Below are 24194 nucleotides of genomic sequence, written 5' to 3'. Positions count from 1 at the left end.
ACTCATACCAAAAGAACATTGCATTTTTTTCTTTTTTATCGTGCTCGGTATTGTTTCTGTAATATAATAAATTTTGTAAATAAGTTTCCGCCATTCCGCGGGTGCGTAATCTTGCCAGCCAATCATTCTCTTTCCTATATAGTGTGTAACGTAATCGCTGAAACAAATTTACATATATAAATTATAAATTTACTAAAGAAAAACGAGCCTCCACTCGCGAAAGATGATTGGGACGTACATAATTGCGAGATATATATATATAAATATATATAATATACATATGTATATATATATATATATATATATATTTAACCTATTCTTGTACTCTATAATTTTTGTACAGAGCTACGCACTAGAAGTTAATCAGGGCAATTTAATCGGTGCTCGAAATAATCAATTCTGATTCGTTAGGCCGCTCGACATCGCGAGAGGAGATTTAATATTTTTATAGTTCGCGAGTACAAATTAAAACGGTGCGACTGGTACTAGCGAATTATCGTTTTTAATTTTGTATCGTCGAAATTTTTCTGCTAACTTGCGATACAATTAATAGACGACAATGGCCACCGTTCTTCTCGCTTGTTACTCGAGACACGTCTATTAATTAAGGCTACAGAATTCAGGCAATGCAGAAGAGAATTCGACCGATTAATTCATTATTGTTACCGTTTTTTTTTTTTTTTTTCATCGTAGCCATGTTTACGCAAAAGAGGAAGAAGAAAAAGCACGGACAATCTTGCATCAACGATTGTTGTTCAACAGTTCCAAAATTGAGCGACTAGCTCTCACTAGGGGAAGAAAATTGTCTGTTGTACAAGCAATCTTGATTCATCTTTCCTATATAATGGTGATGATTTATTTTGCGTAGACGTGGCTCTATCGGATCTGGATAAATTTTATTCTGTGACGTATTTTTTCCATTGTGACACACTCTTGACGATTCGTCAGGAGTGATATTTATTTTTTCGATTTCAAGAACGTGTCGTTTTGTTCTTCGACATTGTACGTATATACACGCGTACATCTATATATACGTACATATATATACACACACACATATATATATACACGTATAGATATACGCGTGATAGATACGTCTGTTTAGATTTAAAAAAGAAAAAAATTTTATCGTTTTTCCAACAACGAAACATTCTTTTTTGCATTGCAAATTGAGTAGCCATAATTCTCTCTGGAAAAATCACTGGAAATTCTATCTAACTTTGATAAATGCGTACGTGAAACGTGTCGTCAGATTTAGGTCATCACTTGTGACCGCAACGAAGAATTTGTAAATATTTAACATCGAAAATAAATAGAAAATAAAGAAAATAACATTTAAATCGTTGTGATTGATTGTATTATTAATTATATTCCTTTTCAATTATTATTCCGTATACTATGATTGACCTACGTTTAGAATATTCATCGAATCAATCCATTCGTCTCGTTTCCCGCGTAATAACTTAACTGCGATAACGAATATGATCCTTTAAGACGAGTTTATTTTTGTGAGTCTCCATCCGTAGCAACCTCCACGTTGGTGAGACTTGGGAAATCGATATTATTATTTATCCATATGTTATACCACTTCTTCTTATTTACGATGATATCGTTATATGGATTGCATAATATCGAGCTAATGGCTACGAGATTAACATTCGTTTATTGGATTCTTACTTTCTACTGCTTCGTTTTTATCATTTTTATATTTGTTTGTCAAAATTTAATAAGAGAAACGTATAATTTATCCATAATCCGAACATCCAGTGTTCGAGAATTAATTTTAATTCTTCGCTAATTTTCCGATTTTCATTTAGGAAAAAAAGAAGAAAAGTTTCTTTCTACGAGTTCGTTCGAGTTCAAGGATAGATCAAATAGATTTGTATATTTCTTTCTTTTTTTTTTTCCATTCTTTAATATCGTACGTCAAGGCTGGTATATAATTTACAATTTATTTATCAAAGGTAAAATGCATGTTCGAGAAAACTTATTCGCTGCTAATATCGAAGAAGAAAAAAAAAAAATCGAGACGACGAATGTGCTTTCACAAAGAAAATCGTTTACACGCACTTAAGATATTATTATAATTTAATCCGAAGGAGGATAATAAAATTGGGCACAATCGCGTGCATATTTACAAGTTTTTATGCCGAAAGTAGAAAGAATTACAATTGGAACGAATTTACAAATTGGATCGAAGTGGATTAACTAATCGAGACGATATAAATATAATTTTCGAAATAGAATCTCGCAGGAAAGGAGGAATTCGAAATTGATCCCAATTCTAGATTCGACCATCTTGGAGATTGATACTATACTCGATCGTTGTACCTTGCACCACATTTACATTTTTTCCTCCTGTTCGTTTTCCACTTCCGATAAAACTACCCGCCTCCCTGTCCTCGCATCGAAAGAATCGCATCGAAAAGTTTTGATCCAAGGATCTAATTAATAACTTGCCCCGAAAAGGGCAAATCGATCAATTTTCGTAAAATTTCACTTTCCCTCGATCGAAGCGAATTTCGCTGGTTCTTAGGAAAATTTCGCGTTGCAAGATCGATCTCGATAACAATCCTCTCCATTCTCTCTTCATTCGAAATTCGTTTTTCAGTAGCCGGTATAATCCTGCCATGACAATCCTCCCCTCTGCGGCCTGTACTGGCCACCGCCTACTTGAATCGTCTCGGGCCCCGTCCTGTAATACACGGTTCTCAGCCTGTCGCCGTTAACCGCGGGTAAAAATGGAGAATTGGCGACGAACGGTTTCTGTTGCTGGTTGACGGGCCTGGAAACTTTGTAATTACTCTCGGACGATTGGAGGACCGCGTCCCTTCCGATCTGTCTGTGGAGAGGCAGCACGAATCCGCTTGGCAGGCTGGTCTCCTGATTCAACGTGGGCGTTAACGCGTCGTTCAGGGTCACGTCGTACTCGCTTTCGGGGATGTCCTGCAGCCGATGCGTCACCTCGTTCAACCGTTGCTTCACCCTGAAACTTTGACCTGGCCCGCTCGGATTCTCCTGGATCTCCTCCTGGTTCTTGAAACCGGTTCCGTAAATCGGATTCTCCGTCAATCTCCCTTTGCCCCGATACGCAGCCGTTTGCACGTTGCTCCCCTCGTTGCCCTGCGCGGGGCTCGAGAACTGTTCCACGGCGGCCTCCCACCCGGCCAGTCCATCCTCGAACGGATCCTCGTTCTTCCCTTGCTTCGACTTCTCCTCCTCCTCCTCCTCCTCCCCCTCCTCATGAACGGACGGCCTTCGAATCTGCGCGCCTCTCGCCGTGTCGTACCTTCCACCCATCCTGTTGTACTCCCCGTCCGTTTCGACGCCCGTTTTGTATCCGTTCCGATCCTCCTTCCCCTCCTCTCGAGGCCTCTCCTCCGCCTGATAATAATTCTTCCCCCTTTCCTGCACGCTCTCCTCCTCCTCCTCTACCCTCTTGGGCGCGGGGCCAGCTTTCGCGCCGACCGGGGACAACCCCCTCGGATTGGGATTACCCCCCCTGGAGGGCAGGAAGGGTCGTTTAACCACGCGGATCGTGGCGCGCGGCGGTGGAGCCGGCGGATCCTCCGCCTCGTCGTAATACTCCTCCTGCGAGTACTCCTCCATCGACGCGGTCTGGTAGCGTTTCTCCTGCTCTTGGTAATCGGACGAGTGTTGGCTCGTTGGTCGACGAGGGTCGGTCGCCTCCACGGTTTTTCTACCCTCGTTTCCCTCCTTCGAGAGGGATTCCGTTTTGCGAGGGGGTTGTTCGGGCGAGCAGGTGGTGCTGGTGCTCGTTGCAGCGGCGGTGGTGGGAGTGGTGGTGGTGGTGGTGGTCGTGGTGGTGGAGGTGGTGGAGATTCGTTCCGTACGATCGTGATTGTTGTTGCGATCTCGTCTCGAATCTTCTTGCGAATCCTTCGACCTCGATCTGGAACGATCGCCCTGAACGACATCCTTGTCGACGGGTCGCTCCTGCCCTCTTCCCCGATCCTTTCCACGATCGAGGAGGGATCGATCTCTGCCTCGATCCCTGTCTCGATCGTAGTAGCGATCCCTCGAGTGTTTCCTCGGCCGCAACTCGTCCTCGTCGTCCCGATATCGCGATCTGAATTATTCGGGAAAATGGGATCAATCAAGTCGTTTCGTTCTCAACGTTGGACGTGCAATGCATGCTGGATTTAGTTAGGGAATAGGATCGGTGTTTGCGTACGTACGTTGCCTTACCTGAACGGTCGGCCTCTGTCTCTCTCTATCGCGTCGTAGAAATCCCTGTCCCTGTAAGACGATGGCCTCCTCCTCAACGGCCTTCGAATCGGCCTCACGTCTTCCAACTCGTCCTCGTAGTAATCGTCCTCCGCGATGTCCACCGGCCTTCTTCGAGGTTCCTCTGTATAACAAAGAAAGAAAGAAAGAAAAGAAGGGAAAGAGGAGTCGTCATCTCTCGAGTTTTATTAACCCTTTGCGCTCCCTTTTTCGAGCACGACTCGGTGAACTGTTATTGACGATTAACTTGAAATGATTTGAAACTTTTATTGAAATACTTTACGTATCGTACGAAGAAGGAAAATTTGTAGCAATTGCATGCCAAGATGCATCCTCGGCTCGTCAGGGCGATAAATGTTATTACTTATCTTTCATCTTCCCATTTCATCTTCGTTGTAACAAATTAAGTTAGATAAAGTAATTTCGTTATTCAATAGCACGCAAAACTGAAAAACCTTGAAAATAATGGTTTTATCGCCACTGGGCTCGGTCCAACTGGGAGCAAAGCCAAAAATGTGGTTCGATCGGAATCCAAAAAATTCGACGCTTTTACAAGATTATACGCAAAGAGCTTAGTAATCCGTTTAAAAAAAGAATCAAAGGTAAATAAATATCGCCGTTCGATCCAAGCCGTTGCCGGAGGGTCGCCGTTCGAGCGCAAAAGGTAAACTGTTCGTATTTACATTTATTTATTATACCAATGTAAATATACTAATAAAACGTCGAGCGCAAAGGGTGAATAAAGGTCGAGGAAAAGGTTGCAAAGGTTGTACCGGTCGATTGCACGGCCGTAGTTTTGTAAGCGTATTTATCCTGCTCGGAGAGCGGAACCGGCCTACGAATCTTGGGAGGCGTTCTTGGCCTCGCGTAGAGCGAGGTCGCGGGCGCAGCTGGTTTCACCAGGCCGTCCGTGCTTCCCGAAACTGGATCCTTGTCCTCGTAATCGTCCCTGTACCTGTACCCAACCAACCAAAAATTTCCTCGAATGTAATCACGAATTCGATCGTCAAAAAAAAAAAAGGAAGAAACCTACCTTTTATCCGGATAGCGACGATCGTCGGGATCTCTGAGCCTGGGATCGACTCGTCTGTCGTCCAACTCCGCGTCGTCGACCTCCCTGGACACGGAGGGCCTCGAGCCCTGGTCGGGAGGATCCCTCGGCCTGGGCCTGGCATCCTCCTCCAAAGGAGGATCCCCCCTCACCCTGCCAACAGGCTCCCTCCTGTTGTTTCTGTACCGGTCGACGCCCTCTCTGGACCTGGGCGAATCTCGAAACTCTCTATCCCTGAAGTCGCGATCCCTTCTGTACTTTCGATCCTCGTAATCGTAGTCGTCCCTGCTGTAGCCCCGCGGCCGGCTGTAGTCGTCGTCGTAGTACTCCTCGTCGTAGTAATCGTAGACAGGCCGCCTCCTGAACGGCCTCCTCCTCCTCGACGGCAGGTCCCTCGACGATTGGCGGCCTCCTGCGGCCGTCGCCGGCGCCGACGTGGTGGTGGTGGTGGTGGTGGTGGTGGCGAGGTGGTGGACGTGGTGGAGGTCGTGGTCGCTTTGTACAGGGCGTCGTTCCTGTGCCAGTACTTCTTCGAATTGGCGCAGTCCACCTCGGACACGAAATGGCAGATGAAGGTCTTTTGGTCGAACGCCGTGAAGTTGGCGCAGAGGAAGTCGTATCGGGTGCCGAAAAGGCAGTGATGGTACACCTTGAGGAGAAGATACGATTTTATTAATTTTTCCAGGACAGGATTATTAGACGTCGACTAGCTTTCACGAGTAATCGGTAGGAGAACGTGGATCAGCGAATACGTTTCTCCAACAAGTATTCGAGATGTACGTGGCTGATTCGCTCGATCCTTAATTTCCGATCGAATTTTTTCACCATTTCCAAGTTTTCACCGCGGATAATTTTATCGGAAACCCGCCTAAACTCTAAACTGCAGAATTCGCTCGGCTCGAAAAATCGTGCCTCTTTCCAAACCGAAAGAAACCGAATCGGTCGAGCGATTTCGCTCCGGTGATGGATCGGGAATATTGCTCAACTTCGCCTCGTATAAATGTCAAACGTACGCCTCGGTCACGAGTTGTTTGCTCGTTAACGAAACGGAATTATTTCGACGAAGGGAGCTTCGTCTCGATTTAGATCTCGACTTTTTTCGCGATAAATTTTCGCTCGTTTCTCTTTCTTGCGATATCCGCCGGATCCATTGCTCCATCGCCGAGCGAGGCGAATCGAGATTTGCATAACAATGGCCCATTCGTTGGCTAGGTGAACAATCGATAAGAAAACGTCGGAAAGGGATATTCGTTGCAATCGCTTTCGCAATCCGCGAATCTCGAAACGGTCAGGGACGGGAAGCGTATCGGACCGCGAAAAGACTCTCCTCGAGTTCTTTTTCCACTTCCGTCGTGGAATCGTTCGAGAAACGAGAAAACTCGCATCTCCTCCCCGTGGTCACGGATGGTCGACGATCCAGCGGATAAGAAAATCTTTCCTTCGGGCATTCGTCCAGATGACACTGACTTTCCTTTTCGCTAGACCGATCGCCGATACTCCACTTTTACTCTCGTGTTGCTCGATCGAGTTTCGAGCGCCTCTTCTTTCGTGATGGAAAAAAGAAATAAGAAATGGACTCATTTATTTATTACGAACGAATCGGCGGCGAAGATTTGTCGACCAGCGAATTAGCTCCGAGAACCTTATTAGATCGAGTCTAAAAAAAGGCTCGCATCACCAAGATGCGAGAACGAGCGGTTTCGGATCCGTTTCGAGCTTTCTTTCTCAATTTTTCGCGCCACGATCTTTTCAGATTTATTTATTTCGCTCGGCGAAGGTCTCTCTCCAAGAGACCCGAGTAGGAATAAATTTTTGCTTAATTATGCGGACCGACTGTCGCGAATGCAAAGTATATACATATATATATATATATATAGAAAAAGAGCGAGCGCGCGTCCCTCTTGGAAACGTTAAAGGCATCTTTAAGCGGACGGTATCCTTCGATGCGTTATTTAAAGAAAGAGAAAGTCTACCAATTTTCATCGCCAAGAATAACTAAGCGATCGATGGATTCGTTCGTCAACTTGATAGAATAATTACGAATACATCCTCTCCTCCTCGTCCTCCTCCTCACCTGGCATTTGTGCGGCACGCTTGCGTAAAATCCGTCGTGGAGCCCGTCGCATTTGAAGTCGATGTCCTCGGGTATGCTGTTGTAGAACGGGTAATCGCTCAGATTGTAGCCGTTCAACTCGCGGGGCAAATTCGGGTCCCAGATGTAGTCGATCTGCGGGATACCCGTGAGGACGTGGCCGCTCGTCGCGTTCGTCTCCCCGCTGGCGGTCGCCGTTGCTGTGGTCGCCTGCCAGAGATCGAGAAAAAGAGAATCGTCAGTAATTTCGATTCCAAGTAACGGAGTCGAGATGAGTTCGATGATGTCATTCGGTGTTGTTTCTATGCGAAGGTAAACTTGTACGCGCATAGCGCGTGTCTGAGTTAGATTGTTGTATAATTTGGAGCGATACGATCTGAATCCGGAGGGAAATATTGCCGTACCGATCCTTCACTTGCATCATCCCGATAAATGAGACGAGGATCGTGTTTGTAATTGTAATTCGCGATTATCGGGGGGGATACAGTGGAAACGTACCTCTGCATCTTCGTTCTCGTTCTTCTGATTCTCTTCGGTGGTGGTGGTGGTGGTGGTCGACGTAGTGGCGATCTTGAATTTCGGCCTGGTCGCCTTACGCTCGGCCGAGACCGCGTTGGCCAATAGGATTCCTGGAAATTACGGAGGAAACGCGGTGAAATGCGAAGGAAGGCGAACACCGATCGAGCGAAGAGGAAAAGGAAAAGGTCGAAGTCGGCGGCACCGGTTGGATGGTAAATAATCAAAGGTACGCATCCACGGGTTGCGCAAGCGAGAAGAAGAAGAAGAAGAAGCGTCGGCGTTGCAAAATCCGCACATGAGAAGAGCAGCTCGAGAGAGGAGCTCGGTTAGTGTTGCAATTTTCGCGGCACAGGTGAACGCGTTCGGTTGGGCAATTGTTTTCAAGCGGATCAAGGCTATATCTATCGATCGTTTTCTCGCGCCAGTTTATATTACGGTTCTCCGCTGGAGGGACGAGGAGGAGATTAATTGTTAACCAATTATTTCATCAGGGAGGGTCAACTTCCATCTTTTTTCCCCTTTTCTTTTCTTCCCCTCCACCTCACCCGTAACGGCATTCTCGTTAATGAACTTGAATTATCGGCGGATCTTTACCGACGAGCAACCTCTAATTAAATCAAACCGGTTCAAGGTCGGTGTGGATGGACGAGAAAACCTCTCTCGAGAGACGCGTGTCTCGTCCGTGTCGAACGGGGAAAAAAAAAAAAAGAAAAAAAAAGAAATACTTTCTTCTCTCTTTTGCTTCTTTCAAGGGAGGAAGAGTTTAATTTAAGAAGAGATATCGTCTCACGGTATCGTCTTTACGGTCCTTCTCCTCTGGAGAGTGGATGTCCTCGATGGTGGAAAACGTGGCGTCGCCACGTTTATAACGGGATCGTGGTTTTCCAATGGAGGGGGAGGGGATCGATGCAAGCGGTTGCATAAAAATGAATTATGGGAACGAGCGTGCTCGCATTCCGTTTGTGGGAAACGGTTCCAACGTGGTCGCACCCCCCCACGTTTTCGTGACGAATCGCTTCGAGCAACGAATGGGAATGGCTCGACATTCTCGTTAAAAAAAAAAAAAAAAAAAGAAAAGAAAAGAAAGGGCGTACGTATCGATACAGGGGATTTTTTCTTCTCTTCTTTTCCTTTCTTTCGATTCTCCCCCCGTGGTGCAAGGTGCCGTATCGTTCGATAGCTTTCAAACAAGTTTTCGAAGGCCTCGAAGGACTGTCTCTCGATGCGAGAAACGAATAGTCGTCGAACGGGTGAAAATGTCAGAAACCCACATTCGCGATATTCTCACCGAACAATCTTATCTCGTTTGCGTCGAAGCGAAACTCTTAGTCGATTATGTACCTCGTTTGTAGAGAATTTTGGAGCTCGTCGCAACAGGACAAAGGAAACGGGCTCGTTGATATGCACACCGGTATCCACTACCTTCGTGGAATCTTTCGGTCAAGCTCTTTCGCGCGTCACGCGTATCCGATTTGCGTTATGAATACGAAACGTGGTGTTTTTCCACGTTCCCGGGTTCGATCTTCGTATCGTAAGAAAAAAAAAAAAAGAAGAAGAAAAAAAAGGAAAGGAAAAAAAATCGATCGAGAGAAGAGAGACACCGGTGTGAACGAACCTTGAACGACATCGAACGACGCGAAACTCTCGGATGGAAGGTCGACCGGCATTCCTCTCCGGATATGGAGAGTCCGAAAATACCAAGGACACTTTGCCCGCGGCGCAAATCGAATGCGAAGCCTTTATACTTCCATCGTGCCAATTTAAACGCCAAGTTTTTAAGTTTAAAACGGACGAAAGTTTTAGAATTCCCCCCCCCTCATATCGATCGAGTTCGATCGAGTCGAGATTGGTTTTACACGCGCGCTATACTATACCGTACGTGCTTACTTACCGTACAGAGCGAGCAGAAGCCACCTTTTCTCCCGCATGTTGGCGCTACTGTAACACACAAGAAGAATGTCCCCGATTATTCTCGAGAATCTGGGAAAGTTTTTCGCGGGATTTCCGCTCGTAACAGGGTTAAAAATTGATTTCGCGTACGTTGTCGCCGATATTGAGTTGTACGCAGCATAATCGAGGCATGGCAATCGCGTTGGAACGTAGACCGGGTACAGGCGCTCGAGCATATGGGAACGGTTAGGGGAACTTTCTCTGTGCTGTCACCACTGCTAACCATATAATGCAAGGATAATGTAGGTGTTATATAAATGCACGATCACGTAATACCGGGTGTGACTTTGTCGTCACTGCTATGCACGCTATCCACTTTTAATAATCGTTAAAACAAAGAGAATATTACACTCCATCCTGCTCGACGATAAACACTTTTTGAACGAAACCGTTAACCGAACGATACTTAACGTATCAACGGGGGATATTTACGAAGAATCGTCAAGAACGACAGATTCGACGGAAATCGGTGAAAGTAATCTGCTGAAAGTAATAAGATTGCGTTTTGACCGCAAACGAATCCATTGTTCCTTATCGTCTTTGCAAAAAAAAAAAAAAAAATTGAAAAGTTTGTATCAACGAACTCGAGCGATATGGATTTATCGATGTCTCGGTACATCGATGGCCAGAATTTTCTAACTCGCGTTTCAGTTTCGGTAAGTTAAAGAAAAGAAAAGAAAAGAAAAATGTAGACCAATAGACGCGGGATATTTTCGCATTAATTAAGCGCTCCAGTTCGCGGACGGATCGTTATCGTTGGTGTAAAAGCGTGGTGGAAAAAGGAGAGAGTATATAGCATGCCTCCTGCTCACTGCTCCTTTCCGCAAAATGGAAACATGGAATCGCGCGTTGTTCGATTACACAAGTCTCTACGCGATTGCTTTCTTTACTACGTGTCACGACGACGAATGTACGCGAGTTCCCAGGCGTGCTGGGAAATTTTGAGCCGTTTCATTCGGAAGAAGTCGCGATTACGCGATCGCGTTTAACGAAAGCGCTCGTTCCCTTCGCCATTTTAGAAAACGCCATTTAATTCTCAATCCTCTTTGCCGATCCACCGAATCGTAATAATAAATTATTATTATTTTACACGACGTACACTTTTTACCGCAAATACTTCTTCTTTTCCTCGTAGGATTCCTCTTTATCGAGTCGCGCGTGCAACGACGCGACACTCGTAACGTTACCTTACGGTAAATTACGTTATGTTACGACACACGTAACGGTCAACCCGCGACCGCTAAAGGTCACCGGAAGTAAATGGCTAGCCCGACTAGCTGCCCGATCAATTTCTCAAAACAACTGGTAACCTTTTAACCGTTTCTTTCCTTTCTTCCAAAGTGACGACACGAGATACACCTCTTGTTTTAAAACAATTTCTTCTTTTTTTCGTTGCATTTGGAGAGAAAATTATTACTTCTTTCTTCAAAGAGATAAAATAATTTTGGAATCGGGTCAAAGAAAAACTTATGCACATACAACGCGTAGCGTTTGTTGCTTCTCTCGAGACATTTCTGATTTTTTTAAAGATTAAACGTTGGCAGAAGGCGTGGTTAGAAAACCCGATAGCCTTCAAAACCCGTACGAGTTGGCAGCAAGCTTTCATTTCCTCGTGCTTGCTGTTCTTTCGTGCCTATTCCTCGAATAAAAACACACGGGTTATTGAGTGAATCGAAGAAGCTGCGCACGCTTCTTTGCCTCGATCGAAATATTTTCGAGCGCACATTTTTTTCCCCTCTGTCGATACACGAGCGTTTGGGTGCTCAATCGTATGAACAATAATCACGCTCAAAAGCGGGACGCGTTCTCCCATTTCGATCGTGTCTCTCCCTCGACGCGTTCGCGTTCACCATTGGAAAGCCATTGGAGGAATCCTTCTGTCGAGCGAAAAAAGTCGACTATCGGCCAAACTCCGAGCGGATTCGATTCGTTCTTTTTCACGACGCGCGGATTCGTATGTCGAATACTCGTTGACCGATCGTTGGCTATTACAGGCGCACGATCGCTCGCCTCTCGTCTGACGCAACGAAACGGGCGAGGTCAAGGCGTAACGCTCGATCCTGAAAAAAGAAAGGTGATATTTGCCCGATAATCGAACACGAGGGATGGAATGAGCGCCACTGCGTATTCCACGCGAACTCGTCTTCTTCTTGATCGTTAAACGCTTGTCGCACACGGAATGGGATACGTAGGATAGGACGTAATTACGCGTGGCAAATCGAGACGATTGCGGTCGCGCTATCAAATGCACACACTCTTCTTTCCCGCTTTCAATTAAAATCGCGATGAATATGATTATTCCTGGCGGATAACGAGGCAGACCGCGAATGCGGGTTTTCTTCGCGTCGTTGATCCTTCTCCCCCTCTTCCCTTGTCCTGTGTCGGTTGGTAAGAAGAATACGCCAATAGCGTTGCTCGCCGTGCGATATGGAACTGTGTGGTATAGTTCGAACAGGTGGCGTAATCGCGGCGAATTGGGGTACTTCGCGGATCCGCCATCTTTGCAAATCTTTCTTCTTTCTTTCGAATAGTAGACTTTGAAAGCTCGGGGGCATAGATTCTATCCGAGACGTGTGCTATTCAAACGCGTGAAAACGCGAAGGTGCGACTTAATGCCGACTGGTTTTTCGTGTCAAGGTGCCAGAATTATCTCGGATTGATCGCGTGTTAGTAAAGTTGACAAAAACACGCGAGATTTTTGACACGCCTGCGTACACGGGAAGCAAACCGTCGAATCGAACAAACGTGGCAAGTCGTTGAGATTGAAATCGTCGACGAATAACCTCGATGGTCGGGATTTTTCGATAATTCGTTTCTTGTACCTCTGTGCGTAAATGCAAGAAGAATCGCGTTTGGTGAAAATGACCGACTTACGTAATCGCTCATTCATCGACCGTGCCTCTTAAATAATTCTAAATCCGCGAGTTTCCCGGCCATCTTCGAGTTCGTTCAACTTGAGCGATCGAGGACAGGGAGAATGTTTCGATTTCGATAAACTCGAAATTTTTGTTGGATCCACTGAGAAAAGAGAACCGGCTACGGATATAAATAATTTTCACCGCGATGAATAAAATTTATTCAACCGTAAATCGTAAACGTGGTGTCGGTCACATTTTGTCGGCGCATTGTGTAAGCGGTAAACAAGAAAGAAGATTTCTTCGAATTTTTTTTTTTTTGCTTCGTTCGACAAAAAACGGCCGAGCAAACGAGTAGAAGGAAGTTGATCTGAAATTAAGAGGATATTAAGAAGAGAAGAATAAAGACGTACACTTTCCGTTCCCTTAACCAGTGATCGTTGAACGATCCAGAATCCAATTTCACCATCACTGTTTCAGGGAAAATTTTGTAACTGGGATCGACGTAATTCCTTCGAAACGGCAAGAAAGTGAGAATCGGTGAGGAGAGGAAACGTTGCCGGAATAGGAAATTGAATAGGTATCTTCCTTTCTGCTTTTCAAATCTCGAGAAAAAGAGAGAGAGAGAGAGAGGAAAGGTTTTCGTGTATAATTAATGTGTCGTGAAGCGGCTGTGCCACAAGGAATAATTATACGCCAAGAGATCGTAACGAGAGACCGATCCAGTATCGTACGAGAGACGTTTTTTACGACTGCTTCCTACCCGTGTAAATTACAGTTTCTACGGTTTCTATGGCAAACCCGAAATCGACGATCACAGAAGAAGACAAGAAGCATAGTTCTCGAGACGTGATTTTCTTCGTAGTCGATTGATTCGTTTCTAAAATTATCTCTGTTCGCTTTCGTTTGAATTTCACTCGCCGACTCGGTTTCGTCGTCGATGTTTGCTCCCCTGTTCAAGTATCATTTATTTATCCGAGGAGGAACGGACCGTCTGAAATTCGATTCATCGGTGCAGATCGCATCATCGAAAGTAGACATCGCGCAATATTCACGCGTGCCTCGCGTAGAACAGTGTCTGACACACTTTGTTTCGTTTCGAAAGTGGCGATGGTCAAATTTCGCTCTATCCTAAGGCGAGGAATAGCGATTAAAAGGAACCTGTATTATAACTCTTGATAAATAATTTATCACGCCGAATTTATACATCTATTCCTTTCTTCTCGCTTAATTTTTCCCTCGTTGTATATTATTTTTTTTACGAAATTCAAATTTACCATGATTGTTGGACCACGCAGTACAACTGCGTGAAAAAAAAAGCAGAAAGGAAGAAAAATATAAAGCAAAGTTTTCGAGAACTCAATCGCGCGAAACGACTCTTCTCTCGGCGAGGAGAGGAGAGAGGAGCAAGAGTGAGCGAGGAATATTTACATCTCAGACGCCGTCCGTCGTTATTGTTCGAGGAAAAAGAGAATTTCGAAATCCACTCGTCTCGAGAATCGTACGGTAGAAAAGTCAATAAATTCTAATGTCGCGTTATTGGACACGGACAGTGATGGTTCGTTAGCCATACCGATGATACTCATTTACGAGAAAACTGTTCGGGAAAGGAGTAGCGGCGCGATATGGTCGAGGTACGACCTCGAGCGACCGCAAATATAACGCAAGGCCCTTGAAAAATTATCGTACCGTTGACCTTTCGAAAACGAAGATGGGAGAGGGGAGACAGAGTTGGCCGTTAACCCGTTGAAAAAGTAAAACTGGTTAAAAATTTCGAATAAAGTTGACCACTTGATCACTTGTTGAAACGCTTCAACAACATTTATTCGTACCTATTGCACCCGTTTCCCAATTATTCCAAATTATTATTATTATTATTATTATCGTTTCGAACGACAATAAACTTGTCCAAGTAAAGTTTATTCGTAACTTGAACTATTAAATTTCGCCCATCACCGACGAGAGGGCAGTAGCGTCGCGTTCGTTTCTATCCATGGGCTCACGAAAAATTGGACGAATTGCCGATCGAAACGATTAAGCGTCCATTCGAGCTGTTCGATTACGAGCAACCGGCTCGTTTATTTTTCCGTCAGCGTATAGCGGGAGAAAGCAGACCGCGGCCGGACGACGCTTGTTCTCGTGTCGTAACGTGGCTCGTTCGAGAGCTCGCGCTCCCGATATTGTTTATTGTAAAACATCTGGCAAAGTATCGGTCGAAACGTGTCAAAACAGTGCCGCGAAAGCAGTGGCACGTGGATTACGTAAGGCGCAGCAATAATAGTTGCATTGCTTTATGCGCGATCACCTTTGTGCTGTGATTCCAGGAATTGTAATTATAGGTTAGGAAGAAGAGAGGAGGATATTTCTTATTTTCGCGAGGGAAGAAGAAAAGAAACGTTTCATTTTTCGAGCTCGACTTTCCTCGAGCTCGTGATTCCGAGTTGTCGCGAGGCTTTCACGTCTCTCCGTTCTTTTTTTTTTTTTTTTTTTCTTCTTCTTTTTAACCAATAGTTTCTCTTCCAGTAGCGAAACAATAATTGATTCCATTTGACGCTCGATTAGGTAATTCGATCGAGGATAACGAGCGAGCAAGAAGCGTTTCCGGACCGTTTAATATCCTTCGAGAGATATGGAATTGGAGAGGATATTCGGAGAGGGTATGACGCGAGTATTAGGGCGTCTAGGAGCGTTTAAGGCTCTACTCGAGCAAAATAAATTCGCTTTCAAGCGTGTGTGTGTGTGTGTATATAGAATCGGGCATGGAATCCGATGTATCGAAAGTGAACGTGGACGACGACGTTAGAATGCAACAAGGAGGAAGGAGAGAACGAAAGGGGAGACGGCGAAAGAGAGGGAGAGAGTGGAGGCACTGTCGAGGTTACGGAAAACCGCGAGATTAATCGACAACCGATACCGCCGTTCACGAGGAGAGTTTCGTTCATTGGATCGGATAATAAGAAATCGGTAACTGAAATTAATTGGCGTACGAGCCGTTCGATCATATCAGAATTATCCTCGTTTCTTTACCGACGCGGTGTCGTAACTCGTCAGAGGAAACGTTACACTTGCGCACAACGTTGGGGCACGAACGTTGCTGGTATAAGTTTATATACATACACACTTCGCGATACGATTCGAATACGCGAGAGTCACGTCGTTCGAATCTCGCGGCGATCTCGAATGGAAACTCGATTATCCTTCTCTCCAACGTGGAATCGAGACAGCGTGAAAATGTATTTTATTCGCGCGAGGTCAGTGGAATTACTCGATATCGGTATACGAAGAATACGGATTTCAATCGTTGCGTATTTTCTCGACGCGTGGCGCCGATTCGCGTGTTTTATTACTACTCTCGACACGTGCACACTGGCCGTGCGTATTTCCTGAAACGAAATTCCGCTCGTTAACTTCGATCTACGATGAGCGAGAATGGAAATTCAATTTTCCGCGTTCCGATTACGCGCGATTCCCGATGAAATCATAAAAATACGTTAAAATACGATCAAACTCGCGTAACGTATTGCAAATATATCGCGATATATATATATATATTTTTTCTTTTTTTTTTCCTTTCACCTTTATTTAGACAACCACGATGGAGATGGCAAGCGTAGGCGTACTTTTTCCCTCGAAGCAAGAAAAAGGAGAGAGAGAGAGAAAAAAGGAATGGAAAGTCGAGTGGAATCGGCAAATTGGAAGAGATAGAACCAGTTCGCTTTCGTTGTCACATTCGAAGGTGTGAAAAAAAAAAAGAAGAGGATGCGACCGATGGCCGGCGAAAGTTTTGCCGCCTTTATCTCGCTTCAATGAAACTATCGATTCAACGATCGATCGTCCTTTCACGATTTGAATGCGTCCTATTTGTCTTCGTCGCGGTGCGTCGTTCGAATTCCATTCCAGTCGTTCGATCACGAGAAGAGCATTTCGAGGCGCGCTGTTTTCTCCTCTTACGAAAATAATACGTTTAGATACCAGAACATTGCGTTAGAGTTGAAATCTCTTTTTTCTTCCATTTTTTTTCTTCTTCTTTTTTTTTTCTCAACTATATCGAGCGAAATGAGTCGGTCGGAGCGGTTTCACTAGCCGCGAGGTACGGCTCACGTGGAGGGATTGTCGCAAGAAAATGCTGACATTCTGGCCGCGGGCAGAAGTCGACCACTTCTGTCGCTTGAATAAAACACTGTGATTATCGCCGCTTAAGTAATTTCAAATTTCATTTGTCTCGGCTCGTCTCGTCTGGATTCGATGGCAGGCAACGTTCGCTGGTATATAAATAGCGAAGGAAATTTGCCACTACTTTCGCCACGTTAAATCTCGTAAACTCTCGTATCGTAACAACGAAGGAGGATAATCGAAGCTTGACTCTTCGTTTAACCTCGTTTCCACTTCTTCTTTCCTTCTTCTTCTTCTTCTTCTTCTTTTTTTTTTCCAAATCATCTTCGAGAGGAACGATCTCTCGAAACTTTCGCGGATTTTCCACCACGGTTCAAATATATGGAATATATTTATATCCACCCGTTTCGAAAAAAAGAAAAGAAAAGAAAAAAAAAAAGGCACAAACCTGTCTCTCGGCTCCGTTTCTTCGTTAATCCCTCATGAAAACACGATCTTCACATCGAGGCGCACTCCAACTAAAGTAATATACTTCTGTCACACGTTATACACCGCGCGGCTACTTCTCTGCCAGCGAACGATCTCGAGAAACGTGACGAACGAGGGTGGATGGATATTGGAATTTTCGAGAGAAGAATCGGCGGGGAAAAGGAAAGAGCGCGTTGTTGTTCCGTCGGTTGAGGGCAAGACCGCGTCCGGTCCGGCCAGAAGACTGCGCGATGGAAGTGGAAAAGCCAGCGGCAGGAGCGTTGTGCTCCGGCCAGCGTCGTCTGGTCGAGCTTTCTACGGCCAGGAGGATAACGCCGAGGTGGGGGGGCTTGGACGGACATAGGCGCCTTCCCTGCTCTCGCATTGGCGTAGCCCTCGTCAAAAAACGATCCCCCACCGAAAGAGCGAAAGGAGCACCTGCGTCGCCACCTGATAGCCAATGCAACTCCAACGTTCTCCAACCTTTCAAACTTGACTCTTAAACGTCGCGTTAGAAGGCCATCCATTTCTACTTTGGACTTTTCTGTCTTATCGTCGCTTACTTTTACCACGTCTATTTTTCATCCTCGATCCGAGATCCCCCTGTTTCGAGATCCGAACAAACGTAGGTGGACGTAGGTCGAGCCGAAAGGTCTCGAGTCGCCTTCAGGAGATTCTGACACTTGCATCCTTCTCCTTATATTTATTTTTCCTTTTTTTTTTTTTTTTTCCCTCCCCCGAATAACCGAGCCTATCCAATTATTTCGATTTTTCGAATGATCGAGCGAAGGAATCGAGTGAAAGTGAAACGTGTCCCCGCGAGTAGGATAAAATCGTCGCATCCTCGAGAATTCGATCTATCGATCGATCGATAAAAATAGTGCACCACTGTTTGGAAATAGGAAGTTCGATTTCCCGTTCGACGCTTGCGCTACGATCCTTTCGTAATCCGAACGACTGTCGAATGCGAAAAAGCGATCGACTCCTCTAGCTTTTTCAATAAATTACCTTCAAGGTCGTATACACCGAGCGAATAATAGAACTATCCGAAGAAAGTATTCTGACCTGCTTCCAACAACTCCCTTCTAACATTGAGTGGAATCTAAAACGCGCGTACGTGCACGCCATTGTTTCGAATAAATTCGATAAAGTGCGTCTCTTCAGTCCGTTGCTCGAAAAGTAATCATCGAATCTCTTGTCTTGAGATTCATCTCTTACCTAATACGCCGAGTTCTATCCATATCTCGTCGTGAGATCGATCGTTTCTTCAAAGTTGACCGTTTCCTCTAAGGACAACGAGTTCTCTCTTTTTCCAGATTCCAAGGATCCCGATATTATCCAGTTCCTCGCCTACTCCTTCCTGGAAACGAGATTAGGGTTGCTTCCATTCCCCCCGCCCCCCCCCCCCGTGTTCGAATCTGAAGTAACGAGCCGCACAATCTACGATAAATCCTGATCACACTTTGTTCCCGTTGTTGCGAAGATTTGCGCACACCGTGACACGCCTGTTGATCTTTGAAAGGGGATTGTCAAGAATTTCAGGACAAGTCGTACGCCCGTGGCATTTACGTTCGCGATTCGCTCAAAGAGGACGTCTCGATGCGTGCTTTTTACGCATCAGGAATATTAACGCGTCACGGGTTCGCCGCTTGGAAAAGTTGAACGAATATTTTTCGTAATTCCGTTTCGATGCTCGACGCTGCACGCGTTCGTCTGAACAGTTTCGTGATCTCGTTTACATTACACGAAACGAAGGAGCGACGATGCTGTGTGTTCTCTGATTCGTGTCGTGGCGATGACTTTGGCCTTGACGCATATTCGACAAACGGAAGAGTCGAATATAGTTTCGTAAGTGGACACAAATTTCTATTCGTTTACGCAACTTATTTGGATATCGATTGAAATTCTTTCGAATAGAATGGAATGTAATTACGTTTCACCGGGTAGGAAAAGAAAAGAGAGGTTTGAACGAATCTGGAATCGCGGTCAATTTTATTTTGGGCCGTTTACGCAGGGAAAAAAGGAATATTCGTGAACGAGACGTGCGTGTAAAACATGTGGATGGAAAAGTGTAGCGAAGGAAGACAACGTTTGACAAGAAAAACGTAGACAACGAACCGGCCGTTTGTGACGACCATTTCACTTTCTATTGTTCAATCATGCCAAGAAATTGTTCAATGAGATTTCGACTTTTGCGCGATCGTTGATTTTTCTTCTCTTTTTCTCTATGGTAAAAACCGTGGTTACAATTGGATCGAGCGATCAATCAACACGATCGTGTTTAACACGCAGAGAAAAGGTTAATGCATCTGTTGTTCTTTATTGAGGAATCAAATTTGTTATAAAGAGATTAAGAGTTATTTGGATTATTTCTCGGAAAAATTTTAACTGGTTCGAAAATGTAGCTACAAGTTCGAGCATTTTGTAACGTCCATCGTTATCGTGTAATTTAATCGTCTGACAATATTACAGCGCTCTGCTTTTCTCCGTCGGCAAGCTAGAAACTCGCAACTCGTTGCACGCATCTTGCTTCCGTTGAAATACTCTCTCGTCGAAGTGACGGAAATACTTTTCGTCGACACGCGTTTAAATATTCACAGATAACAGTTATTAAATCTTGTTCCCGTTCACGTCTCTGTACAGGTCATCGTTGATACCGTACAGTCTTGGCGAATCGTTGCAATCAACCTACGACAAACGACAAACGACTTTAATCCCTGAGTCAAAATGATTGAAGTAATTATACATTTAAAAAATGAATACCTTGAACCACCAATCACAGACGCGAGCTGACTGGCTGAAAACGGTACCGTTTGGACAAAGGAAGCTAAACATGCGCCCATTTGGCAAGCACCAATGCCAAACCTGGTGAAAATATTCGAAATCGTGGTCGTGTAATGGCGGCGTAAGAGTTAGTAGGGCAAACTTACCTGACATCTAGCTTCGGGATCGGCGTAATAACCAGGTAACTTGCCTCCGCAGGTAAACGTGAGACCGAAAGGCACCGAGTCGTAGATCGGATAATCTACACCAGGCGTGTAACCGTCTACTTGCTGAAACGTCGGTAAAAATAAATATACCTTGATTAGAGTTTATTACAGGGATACAAAATACACGCGCGACGGTGAAGATTTTTCGGAGAAAACGTGCAATTTGTAAAACGTGTATAGAACAATCGAGTTGTTCGCTCATTTCGATTCGAAAAAAATTGTGTGTGAATTACCCGTTGATTTCTCCTAGAACAAAGACAATTATCCGAGAGGCGCAACTACTGGAAAGTATTATTTACATTGCAATTCCCTTGGGATTCTGTCGAAACATCGGTTACAACTTTCGTCATTTATCGTCGTTCGCGATGGAATGTGGACGGATGCACGCTATGAATCGCTCTTCCTTACCAAGCGCAATTATCGATTATTAAACGGTCCTTCTCTATCGCCAACAAGAAGAGAATTTTAACCGTTCGTTTCATTCTTTGGTGGATAAAACGCGAAAGGATACGAGAGGAAAAGGTTAAACGGTCGGAGCAGCTTTTAAAAGAAACGTTTAAATCGCAATCGGGTTGAAAGGAGATCTCGGTGTGCGATCTTTTTCGCAATAATCGGCTATTGGTCGAAATGAGAGAGGGGGGAGAAAAAAAAGAGGCTGTTGCGACACACGAAACTGGCGGAGCCAGTCCAGTGCGTGTACGTGCCGATGTCTGACCGGAAGTCGGTTAGTTACATTGTTCCCCGCAAGCGGATGCAAGCATCTCCGTGCCTTTGTATTCCATCTCCTGTCCACTACCACTACGCGCGCAACCGCAAGGCATTCGCCTCCACCCTCTCGACGTGACGGGTGATTTCGACGCCTGGTAAAAAGGTACGGCAACGATCCATTTGCCGCCGCGCTGGAAATTGTTAGGGTGGGTCAGGATTTCCCTTCCCAAGATCATCGATACTTTTTCATATTCTTCTCCGCAAGCTTAATCAGTTTCGTTAAGAATGAATTTGTAGAGAAAATTTAAACGCGCTCGATTTAAAATTTTCGAAAAGATTTAAGTTTTCGAAAAGAAGATTAATCCTCTCCTCTCCTCTCGAGAGGAAAGATGAAGATGAACGGAAAGAACGTCAGGAAGCGGCTACGATGGTCGTTCGAAGGATTAAGAAATTTATCGGTGTACCGTGAATGTTAACGCGATACGATCGACGGATTAATTAATGATTCTCAGTTTTCTGGCCACTGCCTCGGCGGCATTGAAAATTTGGATCCCCTCCGCGCCGTCCACGGCCATCGTTTCCGGTGAAAATGAACGCACGTACGATCGTCCATCGATGGAACAGTTCGAGTGGAAAAAAAGAAAAATAAATAAATAAAATATCGTGGACGGTTACGGGCGATAATACAAGCTCGAAGGTTTCGTAATTAATTACGGAATTGCACGCGCGCAGTTCCCAAAGAACACCTGATTCTGGCGTATTGCGCAATGGAAGAGGCGGAAATTTTAAGCCGAGTCGGGCGATTTTGTCCGAGGGAGCGCGGAATTCGCGCGAGAAAGCATGCTCGCGCAAGAGACGAGTTAATTAATGAATTACTTAATGCCACCACCACCTGGAGAAGATGAGGCGAGAAGATAATACACGTCCTCCCTCTGTCATTGTTGCGCGTGAGAACAATGTACAATGTATAATAATAATAATAACAGCAACAATAATTTCGCAGTTTAATTCGCCACTTATTTCGTAATCGTATTGTATTCGAGGTGGCGAATACACGCTCGCGCAACAACGTGTCGAATTTCGAACGATCGAAGATTTTTCAGCCGTTTCTCACTCACCGCCATCGCTCGATACAGCAGAACCGCGGCGAGCACCAGGAGCGGGCACAAAATTTGGTACCGCGAAATCATCTGAAAATCAAAATCGAGCGAAAAATGAACGAAACGAATCGATCGGTTCAGAAATCAACCATCAAGTGGGATTTTTTTGGGACTTACCTTGTTTTGCGCAAAAGATCAGCTTAATCCTCCAGCGTCCCCCCACGTGGTGTTCATTTATCTTCGGGATCTCGGTATCGATTTCTAACGTATCGGCACAATGCACTCGACGGCAGCCGACCCGCTGGACCTCCGCCGCCCGCGAGGTTCGCTCCCCGCGGTGTTACGGGCAAAGTTTCTTTCTCGAAGGATGCCACCACGAAGTGGTGGTATATATATGGCTTTAGAGATCGAGCAGGAACGAGGGGGGGCTCCTTGAGAGCCCCTCTTTTCCGGGGCTCCCACACCGGACGAACGGAGAAAGAGAAGATCCCAGGAAGGTGGGGGAGGGATGCCGCAGATTCTTCTCTTACGCAATCCTTCTCGTGCTCTTACACCCGTGAAAATGGATCGTACTTGAACCAGCCTCCCCACTTTTTCTCCCCGTTTCTTCGAACATGGAGGGTGGCTCGGAATGGGAGATCGATCCCTGTTCGACAGATACGAAATGGACGAATTTGTTATGCAACGATCCGTTTATTTGTAATAAAATTCATCATCGAATAATGGATTAAAAGAAATTTGAGCGTTTACTCTGTTGGGGAGTAAACATCCTCGAAGGATCGCATTTCGTCGTATATTCTTTTCTTTCTTCGCGAGTCGAGAAGTATAGTTCGTTTCGTTATCCAAGATAGAGATTAAAATTTAAATAATCGGATCGATCGAAAAAGGAGTAAAAAGTTTGGAAAGTTTTCCGAAGATTTGCAAAAAATGTTGTCGAAGAAAGCGGGAAGTTGCAAAGTAATTCCTTTCTTCCGATACCTCGGTGCACTTATTACACACGTGCGTCGTAGTTGAACAGGCGGGAAACGGGAATCTCGCGCACGATCAACCCATTCATTTGCATACCTGTTTCATCTTCTTCTTCTTCTTCTTCTTCTTCTTCTTCTTCTTCTTCTCGATAACCCCTTAATTTTCGAGGCGCGTTCACCGCCAATTAGCGTTGCGCGTAATTGCTGACCGCGAACTTTTCGAGATTGACGTGCAAATTCCGTGGAAATAGATGGTTTCGATTTTAGCCACGGTTCGCATATTTTTCTCGAATTAGGTAACAAAGTATTGCGTCGTTTTCGAATATTCTCCGCGTATATGATCAAACGGCTTCTCGTTCCCGCGATTAATCATTTAATACCGTAAATAACAAGGTTCCCTTTGTTTCGTTTCGATTTACACGCTTTAAACGCGGAAAGGAAAGAAAAAAGAATAAAGAGATAAAAGAGTAGGAAGATAGAAGTGTCGTCTTGAATTAAATTATCGTTAATTATATATTGGGACGATTACAAAATACGTGTAACATTCGTGGGAAGGTCCGCTCGTTTCTTTTACGATTGGTGGAATGGAATACGGAGGGAAATGCCAGCGCATCCTGGTGGAAGGGAAAGAAAACTTTCGTTCACGTCCCTTGTCGTTGAGCAACCATTTGCGATTAGATATATTTTATGATCGCGTCGAAAAATTCCCTTATCTAATAAGGAAAAACCTGATTCGATTGAAAAAAAAAAAAAAAAAAGAAAAAAGAACGTTCGTCATCTTAACAAAATGTTATCTCGCGCGAGTGAAAAAAGCGCGAGTTTTATTACGTACGTTACACTCGAGAAAGGAAACCGAAGAAGGATCATTTGTTTTAATGGACACTTTCGACAGACGGTTACTCTACATATATATATATATATATATAATCTTCACACGCTCGACAACTGTTCGGTCGTTATAGGCTTTCATAATTTCATAATTAGTTTAGACTTTCGAGCATCTTTCCTCGCACAAAAGCGACACGAAAGACTTTCTCACGTTTTTACCACTGTCGACCGATTAAATGTATTTAATTACGATATTGTGGGATAATGTGTATCGGTCGACAGTGTATATCCGATGTATAAATCC

At 44.8% G+C, this 24194-nt stretch overlaps 2 protein-coding genes across 2 annotated transcripts; both read right to left on the bottom strand.

The window, feature by feature from the left end:
* Positions 1-1887: 1887 nt before the first annotated feature.
* On the bottom strand, positions 1888-10168 carry LOC100871307 (uncharacterized). Its single transcript, XM_086909055.1, is given in 9 exon segments — positions 1888-4090; positions 4210-4372; positions 5022-5203; positions 5282-5769; positions 5772-5948; positions 7374-7601; positions 7890-8020; positions 9802-9848; positions 9951-10168. Coding segments are annotated over 9 exon segments (2985 nt in total). The 5' UTR covers positions 10037-10168; the 3' UTR covers positions 1888-2607.
* Positions 10169-19596: 9428 nt separating this feature from the next.
* Positions 19597-22740, bottom strand: LOC100869988 (U-scoloptoxin(01)-Er1a). The gene is made up of 5 exons (XM_003694709.4): positions 22272-22740; positions 22113-22184; positions 20227-20349; positions 20060-20161; positions 19597-19984 (listed from the first exon to the last, which is right to left on the bottom strand). Exons 2-5 carry the CDS (start codon positions 22182-22184, stop codon positions 19907-19909), a joined length of 375 nt encoding a protein of 124 aa, XP_003694757.3. The 5' UTR covers positions 22272-22740; the 3' UTR covers positions 19597-19906.
* Positions 22741-24194: the final 1454 nt, after the last annotated feature.

The sequence above is a fragment of the Apis florea genome, unplaced genomic scaffold, assembly GCF_048593485.1.
Source record: "Apis florea isolate Af1SG1 unplaced genomic scaffold, ASM4859348v1 contig_3081_pilon, whole genome shotgun sequence".
Lineage (NCBI taxonomy): Eukaryota > Metazoa > Arthropoda > Insecta > Hymenoptera > Apidae > Apis > Apis florea.
This window is presented reverse-complemented; position numbering and strand designations above follow the sequence as displayed.